We start from the raw sequence: 15,082 nt of genomic DNA, 5'->3' as shown, positions 1-15,082 counted from the left end.
TCTCGAGATGATTGTGGTATGATCAGTGGGAGGGCTGACGATGGTGAGCCCAAACTGATGTGGCCGGCACAACAACAAGAGTAGATAGCGACAGTGATTTGGATTGCAAAGTCGTAGACCGTCTAGTGGCTCGGCGGCGTGAGGTAGTTAAACCTTGCGGTAGAGGAAGGGGGCTGCGGGAGCACGGCAAGGCCGACTGGCGTAGTTGGCTTGGTGATTGTTCCTTTGGAGGTGGTAAAACCGTAAACCAAAGGGGTTGGGCAAGGTTGGCGCCAGATACAAGATGCGTTGGACTGCTCGGGAGAGGAGGGCAAAGCACGACCTCTTGCAGTAGATCGAAAAGCTTGGCCGGCTCTGGAGAAGACGACGAAGCGATTGACTGGTGATGTGTAATACTTTTTTTTTTTTGTTGTTTTCAAATCCGCGACTGCCCAGGGAGGCCGTCTCACAAACGAGCGTGATGAATTAAGGGTAGAAAAAGCGCAGGTGAAGGAGGAAAGAAAAGGGGTGGACGGAACGCGAAGTGTGGAAGGTGCGAACCTGTTGTGGTGTGAAAAGAGGTAAAAAAGGTGAGGTCGAGGTGAAGCAGCGGGAGAGAAGAGGTTGGGTGGAGGAGCAGGAGGTAGAGGGAGTGGATGGAAGTGACAACGGGCCTGTTGGTGCTAAGGTAAGAGACGACAGGCTAAGGAGGACGGCACCTTTACGAATACACAAGTAACAACCCACGCCACAATGCTTCAAAAAGGGGGGAGGCGGATGGATGGATAGGTGGATGGATGGGCGGTTAAGGGATAAGACGGGGGGTGCAGCACAGTGGGAGATGACACAAGGAGACACCCGACCTCACTTTGGATCCTTAGCTGGGAGGGAACCACAGCCTACAGGAGAGGGCAGACCTATGGATTCCTTTCTAACGAACGGCACAACAGACAAGAGAGAGAGGTAAGGTACAGGAGGCTGGCAGGCACAGATGGATGCACAACTGGGAAAAAGGAGAGGGGGGATTATTCAAGAACCAAGGAAACCCTGTCCGGTCTCCTTTCCCTTCCTGCTCTGCTCCCTGAGTCCCTCTCTCAGTATTCGTACAGTGCACAGGAAGTCGCGCCGGCTATATATGCACCAAAAACAAGACGAAATCAAAAAATAAATGGAAAAGGAAAAGGAGGAGAGACACCCCCCTCACAATCCCAGACGGCCCGTCCTTGAACGGCTGCAGCAAGCAGGAAAATTTAGAACAGGGATGGGTCCACACAGGGAATCTTGCCAGCTTGCACAGTATACAGGAAGAGTCAAGAGAACTGCAGCAGCAAGGCAGGCACGAATAGTACGGATTGATGAACTACGGATTCAATCACAGGCAGGAGCAGTGCTTTTGAAAGCGCCACCAGAACTGGACCAGATTCAGACATGCCGCCCAGTCGAAGAATAGGAGAATAGACAGGGCTTGGTGATGATGAAGGTGGCCCACATATCGTCAAGGATCGACCTCGTCCAAGGAAGTAAGGTACCTCATCCAGGCACAAGATAATACCACAGATAAGGTACCTACTGCGCATACTGCGTATGCAGGCGGCAGCAGCATCTGGAAAGTTGGAACGCCTTCATAGGGATTGCGGGACTTGTTCCTGCCTTGCCTTTTTTTCTTCCTTCCCCGTCTCTTCTGTGGTCAATGGCAGGTAAGAAGTCTGTCCCTCTCAACTTCCCAAGCTGCGGTTCTCTTTTGAGGTATTAGGTTCTTCTGAGTTTTCCGGCAGGAAGGCGTGGCTGTGCGACTGCATTCCTGCACGTTGACTGGTCAGATGAAAAGAACAGACAAGTTGAAGGTCCAGCTGGGCAAGGAGCCGGGGCAAACGGCGTGTCGTGTCTGTGGGCGGAAAGAGTGGGATGTCCTGGCCAGTCAAGCTAAGGATGGGTAGGAACGACCTGGAGCAATGGAGGTACCTACCTTCCCATGTCATCGCACTGTGTCCAAAGGTACGTTCCTCGAGAGTGGGGAATTACGATGGACAGGGGAGGGGGCTGGTCCCGGCAGGAGGGTGAAGTGCAGGCCTGCAGCGGTGCCAGCTTTTCTAACCAGCCGTGCGGCGTGTGCCAGCCTGCCAGCAACTGCACTGCTACCGTCATTGAGTTTTGACTGGCAGTGACAGTGCCAGACTCACTGCCAATTTCAAGGCGAGGAAACTCCCGTCACCTCCACTCCGAATTCAAGGCTCAGACCTCCGACCTGCCACCTGCACCCGACAGGGGCTGTGTGCACAGTAGAATTGTCGGGCCAAGGAAGGGGACGATGGGCATCCAATGTCATTGGATGCGAATTGGCTTTTGGGGGCACGGCTCCACCACAGAGGAACGTCAAACACCGCCCTCACTCGCCCACTCACAACTCTGGCTCACTCACCTCACTCAGCACTGTGCACTCACGGCACTACCTATTCACTCACTCCTACCTTGGAGCTACGCGTACAGATAGATACAGGTGCTGCTATTCATAGCCCAGGTGTGAGTGGCTCTTCATTCGGTTCTATGTATCTAGATACAGACTTTTGTATGTTTCTTCAACCCTCACTTTTCAATCGACAACCCCCCTCAACCATATCCCCGATCTAAAGACAACTTCACTCATTCAGCGAGTAAGCAGGTTTCACTACGGATACAGAGTGACTGGTTTGGAGTCACATTGCATCCATACGCCATACGGCACCCAGGCATTTTCAAAACGAATACTCCGTAGTGAAGGTCACTTCACGCATCACCATGGGTTGGCACTTTCAATCCTAGCAAATATGATAGTCTAGAAGCCTGAAGGAACCGCATCTCGTTATCCGTATTTGTACTACGCAGAATCGTTATCTGTCCGGCGGTCCTTGGCAGCTGGTAAGGACTATGGAGTAGCTGACTTCGAAGTTCATGGGGGCACTCCATCGGCCGTCATCCATGGCTCCATTGGATTATCAATCCTCTCTTTCCCTCTCTCTTGAGACTCTTCTTTCCCTTTCGATTGGTTGTGGACAAATGTCTCAGCGAGAGGGAGAAGTTAGAACGGGCTGAGCCTCTCACGGGAAAGGGGCAACCGACCCGCGCAACAGGGGACGCTACTGCGTACCTGAATCCTTGGGTTTCCTTCCAGAGTAAGGCCGGGCGTTCCGGTACTTGCTGCTAGATAATTAACAGCCAGGGCAGGGGTCGACTCAAGCGTCTTAAGGTCCTGTCCAGATCACAACCGAGATCCATGGGGATTGGGCGACCGAGCCTGGCACGCCTGGGTGAGGGTTCGTCTCGTCGCGGGTGCGTCTGACCTCTCAAACCTGTCCTTCACACATTTCTCGCACCGCCGCCTCGCCCAAATGGGAGTTGGTTTTTCCAGCCAGCAAAATGCTGCCCATCAAGCCTGTCTGGCGGACTACCTAGGGGACTGGAGATTCTGCCTCCCTCTCGGCCCGTCGCGGTTGCCGTTAACGCCGTATCAATCTTCAAATGTTCGATACGAGTTTGGACGCGTACATCGTCTACGAGCTAGCGAGAATAATAAGAAGTAAGGTGGCAATCCTAGAATATTATCGAGAGCATCCTGTTCCCGAGATCCCGTCAACGGTCAAACTCGTCTCGCTCCGCACCTTGTCATTCTCCCCTTGACCCCAACCTCAGATCATCCTTTCCAAGGACGATTCGAACCAGACCAAAACAATAGAAGCATGCTTTTCAACTTCTCCGACAGCATATCCACTTCAATCCATGGACCTTGTAGACTTTCCGTTCACCTTCACCTCGTCTGCCATGACGGCTGTCACAGACTTGCAGCAGCCACATTGTCTGCAACCCTCACGCGTTTTCCGAGCCACAACGGTTGTCCCCGTCATCCGGCCTCAGCCAAGGCTCTAGAAGGCTGAAGGATAAGCAACACACACAGACTCTTGCCGATGGTCGTGGGTGGGCAGCCGATGCCCCCCGTCTCAGTAATTGCAGCTGCGCCTCGGTGGGCTCGTTCTACAGTGTACTCCATACTCGGGCACTGCAACTGCAACGCAGGACAGCTCTAGGAGCATCTGTTCTATCTCTCTCGCATACGGATAGAGTTGATAAGGCCGTTGCTCGCTTTGACCTTCGGACTGAGCGAGCTGTCAAATGCAGCTCGCAAGCAGAGACAGAGGCGGACTTCAGCACACTCTGACCTGTTGCAGCGGAGATCGGATTGATCGCAGGTTGGAGTTATAGTCAGTGAGTTATCGGATATGCCGCTCGACAGCAAGTACAGACAAAGTTTGGTGACGTGAGTTGACTGTCACTGCGGCCGCCCGCCCAGAGTGACTGGTATATCTCAGTTGTCGCTGGCTACCTTATCCGCGCTACATCGTGAACAACACGAGAAGGGTTGCGTGTCTCTGCTGGTACACGAGGCTTGTCAATCCTCCAGAGTCGATAGCTCGCAATAATGCTGGCTGCACTTCGTGTCTGTTGGTTGCCAAGTGGCCTCACGCCGACAAAGGATGCATTGGGTTTGCCACCGCTGCACCAGCACGACCGAACTGGAAGCACTTTGGCAGTCCAATACGCAGACAGACGTACGAATCCCGAGTACATGCGGCCAACACATTGCCTGCATCCTGCCTTAGTGTGAACCACTGAACCCACCATTGATCTATCTTCGGATACTCACTCTTCGCACTGTCCATGTACGTACACGGTAGAGAGCCGTAAGAGTGTTGTCGCGTCTGCTGATTTTCATGCCCACAGCCCAGGCCAGGGACGCGTCGTTTTGGTGACTTTAGTAGGCGGCCCGACAGCAGATCAGCACCGCTAGGATATAGGATCTACAACCGTCGACACTCGACAGCAAATGGCTGAACTGGATGATGGGATAATGCCATGTTGATCTCGGGATGATCAGTGGTCGAAATCCCTAGATTCTCGCCGTGGCAATTGCCCAGTCACACGCATGGCATCCGTATCTGTACTTGGTCGCACAAAGTGCTCAAAACTTTCTTGATAGTCACCCCAGAAAGAACGCGACGTGAGTAAACTCGCAAAAGCATGTACCCTGAGCTTGAGGTACATAAGATGGTATAATACTACTACCTTGCAGGCCCATGGTGGCATGGTGGTGCCAGTGGAATGACGACAGTTGTGCCGAGTGCGAAATTTGCCCCAGAGGAAAGACGATGACCGATTTGTCGATTTGTTTCCATTTCGATGCACAAACGTCAAAGTGCTATGGAGACCCATCCGCGCTTGACGGTCTACTGTTTATTTCCTTGAGCGGCCTCCTCTGTCAAGATGCATTCGTATATCCGTACTGTGTGCAGTGCTAATAGTAAGCTGAATGAATTCCTCCCTCACTTTGTGGATTTGTCTCTATGATTCTGCTCGCTTTGGCTGGATGTAGATTAGACGCAAGGGAATCTCTCTGTATGTATGAACACACTCAAATATACTCAGAGGCGACCGCAACACCACGAAGGGGATTCTACCATTATGATGCTCTTACCATCCGTGCATCCATTGAAATTGGGGCGTTCCGGAGGATTTGGAGCCTGGTTCTGCCTGGGTCAGAAACCTGGAGCCTCTGGAGACTGGAGGGGAGGCGGGAGAGTGGGGGCGAAAGGTGGGTGGGAAAGCGGGCGTGGAAGGCTGGCGGGGCTAATAATCGAAGTCGAAAAGGAGGCCTGCAGTGTGAGGACTGGCACCACTGAGAAGGAAAAAAAAGATGCGCCAACGCTAACGATAACGAAATGGGTGGGAAATACAACCTGAATTGGACGCGGGCGCGATTGTGGATGTGTTGTTCGGATGCAGGTACCGGCTTAAGAACGAGTCAATCAGAGTCTTGGAAAACACCACCATCATCTAAACCTTATGGCACACTATCCGTATCATGGTAAGGAAAGTACTTGGACAACTCACCAAGCAACAAGATTCAAACAAGGCGCAGTGCTTGTCTTGGCGTCGGGTTCTCGCAACTACCTCTTGCCCGCCGCTCCTCATCATTCGTTCTTTCCCGACTATTTCTTTTCTCATGCGGATAAATGCGTATGGATTTACGAATACCAATCTAAGTTATCTAAGCCTTACGGATATACGAATCTTCAATCTCTGATGTTCCGCACGGTCCACCATGATGTTGTCATACACACGTCCCCCAACCCACTTTGGTTCGAACAGAAAAAAAAACCCCCCACTCTGAACCTCCATGGCATTTTCCGGCATGCCTAGCGAATCGACTTTTGCCCTTTGCGAACGATAGCGCAACACACCAAAATGTCAGCTAATCCCCATTTTCTACCATGCTAATACCGGTACGGAGTAGAATCCACTGCAAAGCCGGATTCCGAGTTTGCGCAACGATCTCGATCGGAGGGGTGTCCGTCCGTTCGCCTTTTCCTTCATCACTACCAGATGGGCAGAGGTCTCGTCCACCGTCCATGCATCCTACTATCTCACAAGTTGTTGGACTTTAACGATCCGGCAGGATGTGCTTTCGAGCTGCCTCCGAAATTGCTACTTAGCTACCTACGGAGTATACGTACGTCACTTTGACTAGCTGACGGCAAATCGACCATGCTACTAGCCTTTAGTCTTTGAGGGATTGGTATTCAGTCAGTTTGTTGTACGTCCTGAAGCAGATGGGCCTCGCTATATGCATTTTGAACCGTTGCAGAGACGGGCAAACCATACAAAAGCCCACTGCGATCTGGTTGTAGCAATACCCGGCAATATCGCAGCAATTCGAATTCAGTCGTGGAGCAGATCCCGTTCCCCAGTTACTGCACATCTACAGCTATCAACCTCTAAGGAATCTCGAGCATGTTGAGCGGCCAACCGCATCAGCGTCAGCATCGGCGCCTGGGATGGGCTACGGTTTCATGCTAGATCCCTCTTCAACTTCCCAAGTCCCCGCCGGTGCTGGTGGCTTTCGTGGCGCAGCGGACAACGGGTTTGATGTCCGTCCCAATAAAGCCGGAATTTCTTTTCCGCAACGGGCTTCCCAAAGTTCCAGGGGTTCCTTTCTTTGTTCTGCCGCTGTGGACAGGGGCCAGATAAGACACACAACATCCACACAATCCGTCGGTTTCTTGTTCTTTGTCTCGCAATGCTAGCACCGTGCCGCTGCTGTCAGCACTGAGCATATACCTAGCCGGCGTTAGATACCGTCCGGACGCTCCTTCTGGCTTGGGGAGTCTTGAGTCTTGACACGGCAATTAGGAATAAGATTGTTAAACAATCACTCCGTAAGGTAGCAAGGGCAGAATTTCAGACTCGAGTCCGTTCTCCTTATGCCATACTCCGTACCGCGCGGCCTTTTTCTCCACGGGCAGCATCTCCCCCATTTCCTTTCTCTGCCTGCCTGCCTACGGATACCTTATTACGGCGTGCATCTAGACTCCTGAAGACTTCGGCAAGAAGACAGGAGTCTCGGGACGCTGGCGACCTCCATTGACGGGTGCGGGTCTCATCTTGTTTTCCTGAACAATGCGCGCTTCCATTTGGTTGGGTCCCCCTCCGTGCCACACAGTACTTTATCTTTGGGGCAGAGGGATCAAATTTCCGTGCGTGCCGATTGCCTGCTCAGAAGCGGTCCGGTGTTTTGACACACCCATTCCCCCCCCCCCCCGTCCCTGATCGACCGCTGCATTACAGGACAATCCTGTCGCATCTTCCACTGTCCTTGGTAGATCTCATGGCGACTAGCCTGTAAGACTCCGCGGCGGCATCTCTCGCGACGCTGGGCTGGCTATCAAAAGGTCGGTGTGCTCCAGGTCTCCCTTTTGGTGATGGTCCTGATGGACAACTCTGTAACGTATTCTGTTGTTCCGTCCAGGGCTGTGCAGTATCGTTTCTCGAATGCATCAAGCTTCAGCTTTGCAGGGGTACCTGGGGCCTGTCAACCCAGGACTAGCCTCGAACGGCCATGCTTGGTCCGAACCGTGATCTGAAAGCTCCTTGACAGTTGATGCTCTGACGGGAGACTACACCTAGCCTCTAGGGCTCTTCAGTAGAAGCGAACAAGTTGAAGATACCATGCTCAACACAGAGCTTAATTATCGGAGTGATTCATGATTTCCAGCAAAAAGCTCATCGGGTTTCTCATATTGCTTTACCTCACCCCCGGTAGGTATCTAAGCGGTACTCACCACTTCATCTAATGTTGTCACGTGTCTGCATGCCACGGCCTCCAAGTCACGTGCCAACCGTCCTCCACCAGCTTGATTGGGCAATCTTCCAGAATGGCCATTCCACTTCCAGCGAACGGTTGCCCCTCGCAACGAAGAGACATGCACCGATCTACAAGGCGGCTCTGCAATACTTTCTGGCAATGTCAAGCCACATCCAAGCCAACCAGACTTGAAGAGGGAATCTGACTTACAACTATAAGCGACGATTATTTCACCATCATGACCGGGTACATCGACTTTGCCTCGTCCAGTGAGGACGAATTCCCCGACCTAGATGCCGTCCTGCAGAGAAGTAAACAATTTCGCCGGCCGACGAAAGCACCTGCACAGACAACGACCACCAGCATTGATAGTGACGACGATGCTTCACCGTCGAGACAGCTCGAAGAGGAAGCTCTTCAGTGGAATGAAGCGAAGTTGAAAGACTCCGGTGTCGGGAAACCAGCAGTCAAGGCTGCGCCGCCGACAGTCCGACGTCGAAAGCTTGGTGGAAAGGCAGACAACCCCTTGTTGAGACCATTCGGGACTTTTTCGTCGAGAAACGAAGGCCAGAACCTCTTCGATGTTCCTAACAAATCCAAAGAGGCGCCCCGCGTTGGCGTGAGGGAGCTGCGTGTTAGAAGTCGGGACGCAACGCCAACGGGGAATTCATCATCAAAGTCAGACGACGAATCAGACGGTAGCACGAACGAGCAGACCGAGATTACCGAGGCCGACATATCTGAATTCTTTGGGGACTCCGCATCAGAGTTCGAGGACGATAGTACCCCGACACTCTTTGGCAATGACTCTACGGCCTCGAGGGCTCGTGGTCCAGTATCGGGCCGCAGTCAGGAGACAACCGCACCGAGACAGAAGGAGCACCAGCCAGTCGCGAAACCTGCACCAGAAGGCAACTTCCCAAAACCCAAGCCATCCAGTCAAAGCAGGTCTCGACAAATCACCAAACCGAAGGAGCGAAGCACCGAGATTGTACCTGGGAAGAAAACGACACGGCCACAGTCAGCGATCGTAGATCTCACTGACGATATGGCGGATACTCTTCGCCGGCTAGACATGTAAGAGCCGTCTCGTAAGTGGCATTATGACCATACTGACACCATGATGCAGCACAGCCGAACCACCAAAGAAGCAGAGCAAGGCTAGAAAAGATGACGCTCCACCAAAAACCCCACCATTGACACCACCTAGACCATCCAGCAAGTCGCTGGTATCTCCCAAGAAGCTCCCAGGTATTCCAAAGACACCCCATGGACCTGGCATGGATATGTTTTGGAGTCAGGAGTTTGTGGATGAGTGGAACGAGGAGCACTCGCCCAAGAAACTGATCTTGCCTCCTGCCCAAAGAAGTCCGACGAAAAGTCCCGAAAAGGCAAAAGAACAGAAGACAGCTACGGCCAACCGAAAGGAAAGCAAGAAGGCCTTCGAGCAAAGGAAACACGACGTCGCGCAGGCCTTCCTCCAGGAACTTGACGAAACCATCACCCAGGGCAAGCTGCAGTCTCTGGCCGAGTCCACAGGAGGAGTCAAGATCCAATGGTCGGCCAAACTCAACACCACAGCAGGAAGAGCGAATTGGAGGCGCGAAACTATCCGCACCAAGCACGCCGACGGGTCTGAGAAATCAGTCACACACAAGCATCACGCTTCCATTGAACTCGCGGAGAAGGTCATTGACGACGAAAACCGTCTTCTCAATGTTGTCGCACACGAATTCTGCCACCTGGCCAACTTCATGGTCAACGGCATCACTGGCAACCCGCACGGCAAAGAATTCAAGATCTGGGCGGCCAAGTGTTCCCAGCGGTTCGGGGATCGGGGCATCGAGGTGACGACGAAGCACTCGTACGAGATCGATTTCAAGTACGTGTGGGAGTGCACCGAATGCGGCCTCGAGTACAAGCGCCACTCCAAGAGCATCAACCCGGAGCGCCATAGGTGTGGCTCCTGCAAGGCGCAGTTGAAGCAGACGAAACCGACGCCCAGAGCCGCCGGGAAGCCGTCCGAGTATCAGCAGTTCTTCAAAGAGCAGATGAAGGTGGTGAAGAAGGAACACCTGGGGAGTCCACAGAAGGAGGTGATGAAGATCATTGCAGAGCGGTGGGCAAAACGAGGTGGTAGTGCCCGGGCGACACCCGACTCGGAGGCGGATGTGAACAAGATTGGGTCTCAGCTGGTAGATTTGACGTTGTAAGAGGAGGGCATGAGGAATAGGCGTTCAAACTAGGCAGGATCCATGTAGTTCTCCCGCATTGCTTCAAAGTTAATCACCACCGCTTGTGGGTTGCTCAATTTATACCCCGTGGCCTGGAATATCATCATCATAAGCATGAGAATGCCATCATCAACAAAGGTGAACTTGTCTAGGCTCATCAAGTGACATAGGAGCAAGCACATAGCTACTCCCAGAGCCGAGCCACCAATGGGTTTGTGAGAAGTTGTATAGATGCCCAAGTGGTTTCATGCCAGGCACTAACCTCCTGCTCAACACCTTCCTTGCCTCTATTTTTACCAGTGCTACCGACGATCTTCTTCTTCTTTCATCCAAGGCCCTCGCTCTCTGTGTATTCTTTAAGAAACATGCCTTAAGAGTCGCACGCAGAGCACGTGTCCATGCTCGAGGAGGAGGAAGCGCACCGCGCGAAGAAGTTACTCGAAGCGTGTGCCTACATCAGGAAGGAGTTGCAGCTTTTGTCAAGAGCCGTCAAGAAATCAATCTTGACCTACGCCGAGCTCATTTACCTCATGGACCAAGACGCATCCCAGGAGACCGCGGAGGTGGAGCGCGACAAGGCTACTTATTTGCCGTAGGGAGATCTCGTCTTGGAGGAAATGGCCCACACAGCTGAAACTTCACGAGCAGGTACTCCATCAACTTTGCGGTCGCTAGTGGTTATATCATTGTCGGTGAGGTCAAGCCTCCCTGCATATTGGGAATAATCCGAGATCTGTCCCAACGTCAATCTCGGAGAGTATAAATGGCGCCCGCCCACTGGCTGGGTGCTGGGTTTATAAAGAGATTGTGAGTGGCATATCTAGCCGGGAAAGGGAACATCGCGTAGGTAGTATTAGAAGGACACTCACTCGTTGATAAGCACTGTGCTTTCTTGTTATCAACTGCAAGCCTCTCCATCATAAGTAAGATAACTATTGGGTAAATAAAATAGCTATTGAATGTTTCTATTTCTAGTCGAATGTGAAGGGGTTTCAACTCAAAAACCACCTCTCCTGTTCTTCTGTGAATACCCACTAGGATGCTGTAAGGATACTTAAACAACGTTAATGGTATTAATAATCAATATGAAATTGTCCTCGTTAACTTTTTCAAAGTCTTGACAGCAAGACGAGTTTCTAGTCCAGGGGCGTGTTTTCTTCAGAAGTTAGATAATAATAAAAAAAGGATTGAGAAGAAATCTGGCAGATGTTTAAGTACTCCTGCATTCCTTTGATAAGATCGACCTCACACGTCGGGACCGGGGAAGCTTCACAGGCCACGGGCGTGGAAAGATTTACATTCTATCACAAGCAAGATGATTGTTACGTGTTGTAGTCAACAGTCACAGTGTTAAGGTCGACGTTTGGTGGACTATCGAGGTATAGAAGACGACGCCATTCTTTTCCACCTTGTGAACAAGATTAGCTATGAATACGGGGTTGGAGGGCCCTTATCAAAGTCCGTGGGAGATTGAGAGAGACAAAGTTGACATTGGTAGGGAGAGTGGACGAGAATTTTTATTTTCTCTGGTTTCTCTTTGCGTTAGATTGTCACCGGAGTCGGATTTCTTCTGCCTGTGTAGTTTCGCCGACACATTCGAGAACGAGTGCAATACTTGGGGCTTGCTGGCCTAGCTATCGGATATTCTGCAGCCCAGCAGTCAATTATCGATGAAGAATGGTCCCAATATCTAATAGCTCTTCATATCCACGTAGACAGTGGTCGAAACAATAAGAAATTAAAGGAGAATGTTTGGATATAGACAATCATAAACTTCACTTTAATTTTTTGATAGTTATCATAATTCTCGGCATAGAATAATTCAACCAGTAAAACCTAAAGAACCTAGGAGATGGCGTGGCTATCATCTCGCATCATCGTCAACTTTCACCATCCTCCTTCCTCGCGTTGACGTCCGTGGCGGGGAAAGGGGAATACCCAAACCTGTCAACTGCTTTTCGTGGGGTGTGTATCTTCCCCCAACACTTCCATCCGTCTTCCACTCTGGGGATGACCCTTCCTTCTTCCCTTGCCTTTTATCGAACCCTCTTCTCCTCCTCTCTCAAACCTCCTGGAACAGAGTCCAGTCCTTGACCTTGAACGTCTCCCAAATCCGCGCAGCATACTCAACCGCATCCCCAATCAACTTTCCCTGCTTACCCAGCTCCAAATCAACATCAGCCTCATCATACTCGCCCTTGATATGCGGCACATTAATCGTCACCAAAATATCAGTCGACTCCTTCTCAAGCCTTACAAGCGTAAGAATAATAGCCGTAAAATCAGGCGCCGACGACGACCTTGAGGAAGAAGACTTGGAGACATGCGGGGTCTGCGTCGCGATGAGGGTGTAGGCTGGGATATCGGTGCTGAGGCGCGAAAAGGAGGTCTCGGTGGTGTTCCACACCTTGACGGTGTCGACGTCCTCCTCGCCGACGAGCTCCTCGAGGTGCGTCGTCAGGGCGCGGCCGTCGATTTCGGGGCTGGAGCCGGCGGGGCCGACGCGTTCTGTGATGTCAAAGATTATGCTTGTGAAGCCGTCCGAGTCGATCCAGACTTCTTGGTTGTCGGGGACCTCGCGGAGTTTGCTAATCGGGTAGGTGTGTCAGTTGGAAGGAACAGAGGCTTTGCTTGAGGCTCTCGCCAGAAGGACAAGGGGGATGGTGATGGATGGAGAGAGAGAGAGAGAAGACTAACCTGACGTCGGCGAACTTGTCGGGCAAGTCGCTGACCAGAGCGCCGCCGTAGAGGGGGGTGCTTTTGTATCGGGTCATGATGTCGCTTTCGGGAACGGGAGGAGGTTTGTCGTGACTGAATGAAGCAGTTGCTTCGATAGGATAATCTGCCCTCCTTTGTAGAATGGGCTTCTTCGTCGATGTTGTTGTGAAGATATATACGGGGCTGGCGCAAAGGTTGCGGTCGATGAAGTTTACAGTATGTAACCTGATGGAGCTGGTCTGGCGGGGGATTCAATCAGGATGCGGGCGGGACGGGCTGGGTATCACAAAAGAGTTTACGGCAATGGGTAGGAGAATGTCACTTGAGGAAGAACTACACTCTTTTCTGGTCTGACTGCCCGCCCGCCTTGCCTCATGTTGGCTGCCTTGCTTGCAGGTGCCGAGAGCACCAGGGTTTCTGTTCAGTCATTCCAAGGTGGGGTTACGTCGGCTTGGGTAGAAAAAAAAGGACCTGGCGTTGCGCAGCACCTTCACAAGGAGGGGTATGACGACGATGGTGCCCGGGATCAGGTCTCGAGGTAGGTCACTCGTGCAGACTGCAGCAGCTCCTCCAGCAACTCCGCGCCACAGGCTGCGCTGCGCTGTGCTGCTGTTGGTCGAGTCGCTCTCTTCCCAGTGCCGCGCGCGCCGCCCAGCGAGCTGATGCGCTGTTCAATCAGTTCAATAACTGCTTTACAAAAAGGGCACTGCACAATGCAAAATCCGTCGCAAAGAAAAAGCGACAAGTAGGATCCATCGAGCAGACGTTCAAAAACGCGAAAAACAAAAATTCGAACCTGGGTGATCCAGATGAGGGTGTGCCAAAGATTGGTGGAATGGAGTCTGTTGGGCCATCCAACGGTCACATCTGGTAAAAGGCAAGAGGTGAGTTCGATAGGAGGTCCCACTCCGAAATTTTGGGGGTTTTTTGCTCGTCAAGTACCCTGAGCCTCCCTCCCAGTCCCCGGTCGCAGTAGTAGCGCGCCGAATGGACCCCACACAAGCTTCCTCAGCTTCCGTATCCCCGCCCACCCTCACCTCACTGAGGTGCATATGCCCTCCGCATCTCTCTTCAATCCTTCCTTTTGCTCATACTTGGTCATCATCCTCTCCCTTTTCCTCTCGCAATTGACACGACAATTTTCAACTTGTCTAATCTTTCAGTTCACAAACACATAACCTCACCAACGCCATCATGACCTCCAGCCTGGCTTCGTGCATCTTTTGCAAGATCATCAAGGGTCTGTGGTTATCCCCCCAATTCCCGCTCACTTGATTCCAACCCCAAGACATCTCCGAACCCCCGCAACCGCAGAAACCAACTGACATTTGTTCCCTCCAGGCGAGATTCCCTGCTTTAAGCTCTTTGAGAGCGAAAAGACACTCGCGTTCCTCGACATCAACCCCCTCAGCCGCGGCCATGCTGTAAGAATTGCCCATCTTGTAAACGTCCTGTAATTATAGACTTACATTGTTCCCCCGCAGCTTGTCATTCCCAAGCACCACGGTGCCAAGTTGTCTGATATTCCCGACGATCAGCTCAGTGAAGTTCTCGTAAGTTTCTCCTTCGACCTCTCGCGCCCCCCGTGTGTGTGTGTGTTCCGTTCACTCTGACCCTACGTTATCGCAGCCTGTTGTGAAGAAGCTCGTCGCCGCTACCGGTGCCACCGATTACAACATTCTTCAAAACAATGGCCGTATCGCCCACCAAGTCGTCGACCACGTGAGTGTTCCTCCTTTATTCATCCACCTTCCTATTCATCATGGCTAATTATCATAGGTTCACTTCCACATGGTAACACTTCTCGCCAACGCCTCATACTCTCGTACTAACACCCATTGGAGATCCCCAAGCCAAATGAGACCGAGGGTCTCGGCGTCGGCTGGCCGCAGCAGGCGACCGACATGGACAAGCTCAAGGCCCTCTTTGAGGATATTAAGTCCAAGATGTAGAGAAGCCAATTGTGGTATTTTCGACACCC

The 15,082-nt window shown here is 52.0% G+C and overlaps 3 protein-coding genes across 3 annotated transcripts; 2 read left to right on the top strand and 1 right to left on the bottom strand.

The window, feature by feature from the left end:
• Positions 1-8,221: 8,221 nt before the first annotated feature.
• Positions 8,222-10,487, top strand: BDP81DRAFT_480228 (SprT-like family-domain-containing protein). The gene is made up of 2 exons (XM_060594918.1): positions 8,222-9,226; positions 9,279-10,487. Exons 1-2 carry the CDS (start codon positions 8,388-8,390, stop codon positions 10,360-10,362), a joined length of 1,923 nt encoding a protein of 640 aa, XP_060446723.1. The 5' UTR covers positions 8,222-8,387; the 3' UTR covers positions 10,363-10,487.
• A 1,647-nt stretch (positions 10,488-12,134) lies between these two features.
• Positions 12,135-13,550, bottom strand: BDP81DRAFT_371453 (ran-interacting Mog1 protein). The gene is made up of 2 exons (XM_060586628.1): positions 13,081-13,550; positions 12,135-12,971 (listed from the first exon to the last, which is right to left on the bottom strand). Exons 1-2 carry the CDS (start codon positions 13,155-13,157, stop codon positions 12,446-12,448), a joined length of 603 nt encoding a protein of 200 aa, XP_060446722.1. The 5' UTR covers positions 13,158-13,550; the 3' UTR covers positions 12,135-12,445.
• Positions 13,551-14,109: 559 nt separating this feature from the next.
• On the top strand, positions 14,110-14,903 carry BDP81DRAFT_424201 (HIT-like domain-containing protein). The gene is made up of 4 exons (XM_060590123.1): positions 14,110-14,341; positions 14,443-14,525; positions 14,586-14,654; positions 14,731-14,903. Exons 1-4 carry the CDS (start codon positions 14,296-14,298, stop codon positions 14,869-14,871), a joined length of 339 nt encoding a protein of 112 aa, XP_060446721.1. The 5' UTR covers positions 14,110-14,295; the 3' UTR covers positions 14,872-14,903.
• The last annotated feature ends 179 nt before the right edge of the window (positions 14,904-15,082 follow it).

The sequence above is a fragment of the Colletotrichum phormii genome (assembly GCF_030913505.1).
Source record: "Colletotrichum phormii strain CBS 102054 chromosome Unknown BDP81scaffold_7, whole genome shotgun sequence".
NCBI classification, from domain to species: Eukaryota; Fungi; Ascomycota; class Sordariomycetes; order Glomerellales; family Glomerellaceae; genus Colletotrichum; species Colletotrichum phormii.
The sequence above is the reverse complement of the archived record's forward strand: the minus strand, read 5'-3'. Positions and strand labels throughout refer to the sequence as shown.

Coding starts and splice junctions, on each gene's coding strand:
- BDP81DRAFT_424201 (XM_060590123.1), top strand. CDS start 14,296: ATGACCTCCAGCCTGGCTTCGTGCATCTTTTGCAAGATCATCAAGG. Junction 14,342..14,442: donor CTTTTGCAAGATCATCAAGG/GTCTGTGGTTAT, acceptor TGTTCCCTCCAG/GCGAGATTCCCTGCTTTAAG. Junction 14,655..14,730: donor ATCAGCTCAGTGAAGTTCTC/GTAAGTTTCTCC, acceptor ACGTTATCGCAG/CCTGTTGTGAAGAAGCTCGT.
- BDP81DRAFT_480228 (XM_060594918.1), top strand. CDS start 8,388: ATGACCGGGTACATCGACTTTGCCTCGTCCAGTGAGGACGAATTCCCC. Junction 9,227..9,278: donor ACTCTTCGCCGGCTAGACAT/GTAAGAGCCGTC, acceptor ACCATGATGCAG/CACAGCCGAACCACCAAAGA.
- BDP81DRAFT_371453 (XM_060586628.1), bottom strand. CDS start 13,157: ATGACCCGATACAAAAGCACCCCCCTCTACGGCGGCGCTCTGGTCAGC. Junction 12,972..13,080: donor GACAAGTTCGCCGACGTCAG/GTTAGTCTTCTC, acceptor CTACCCGATTAG/CAAACTCCGCGAGGTCCCCG.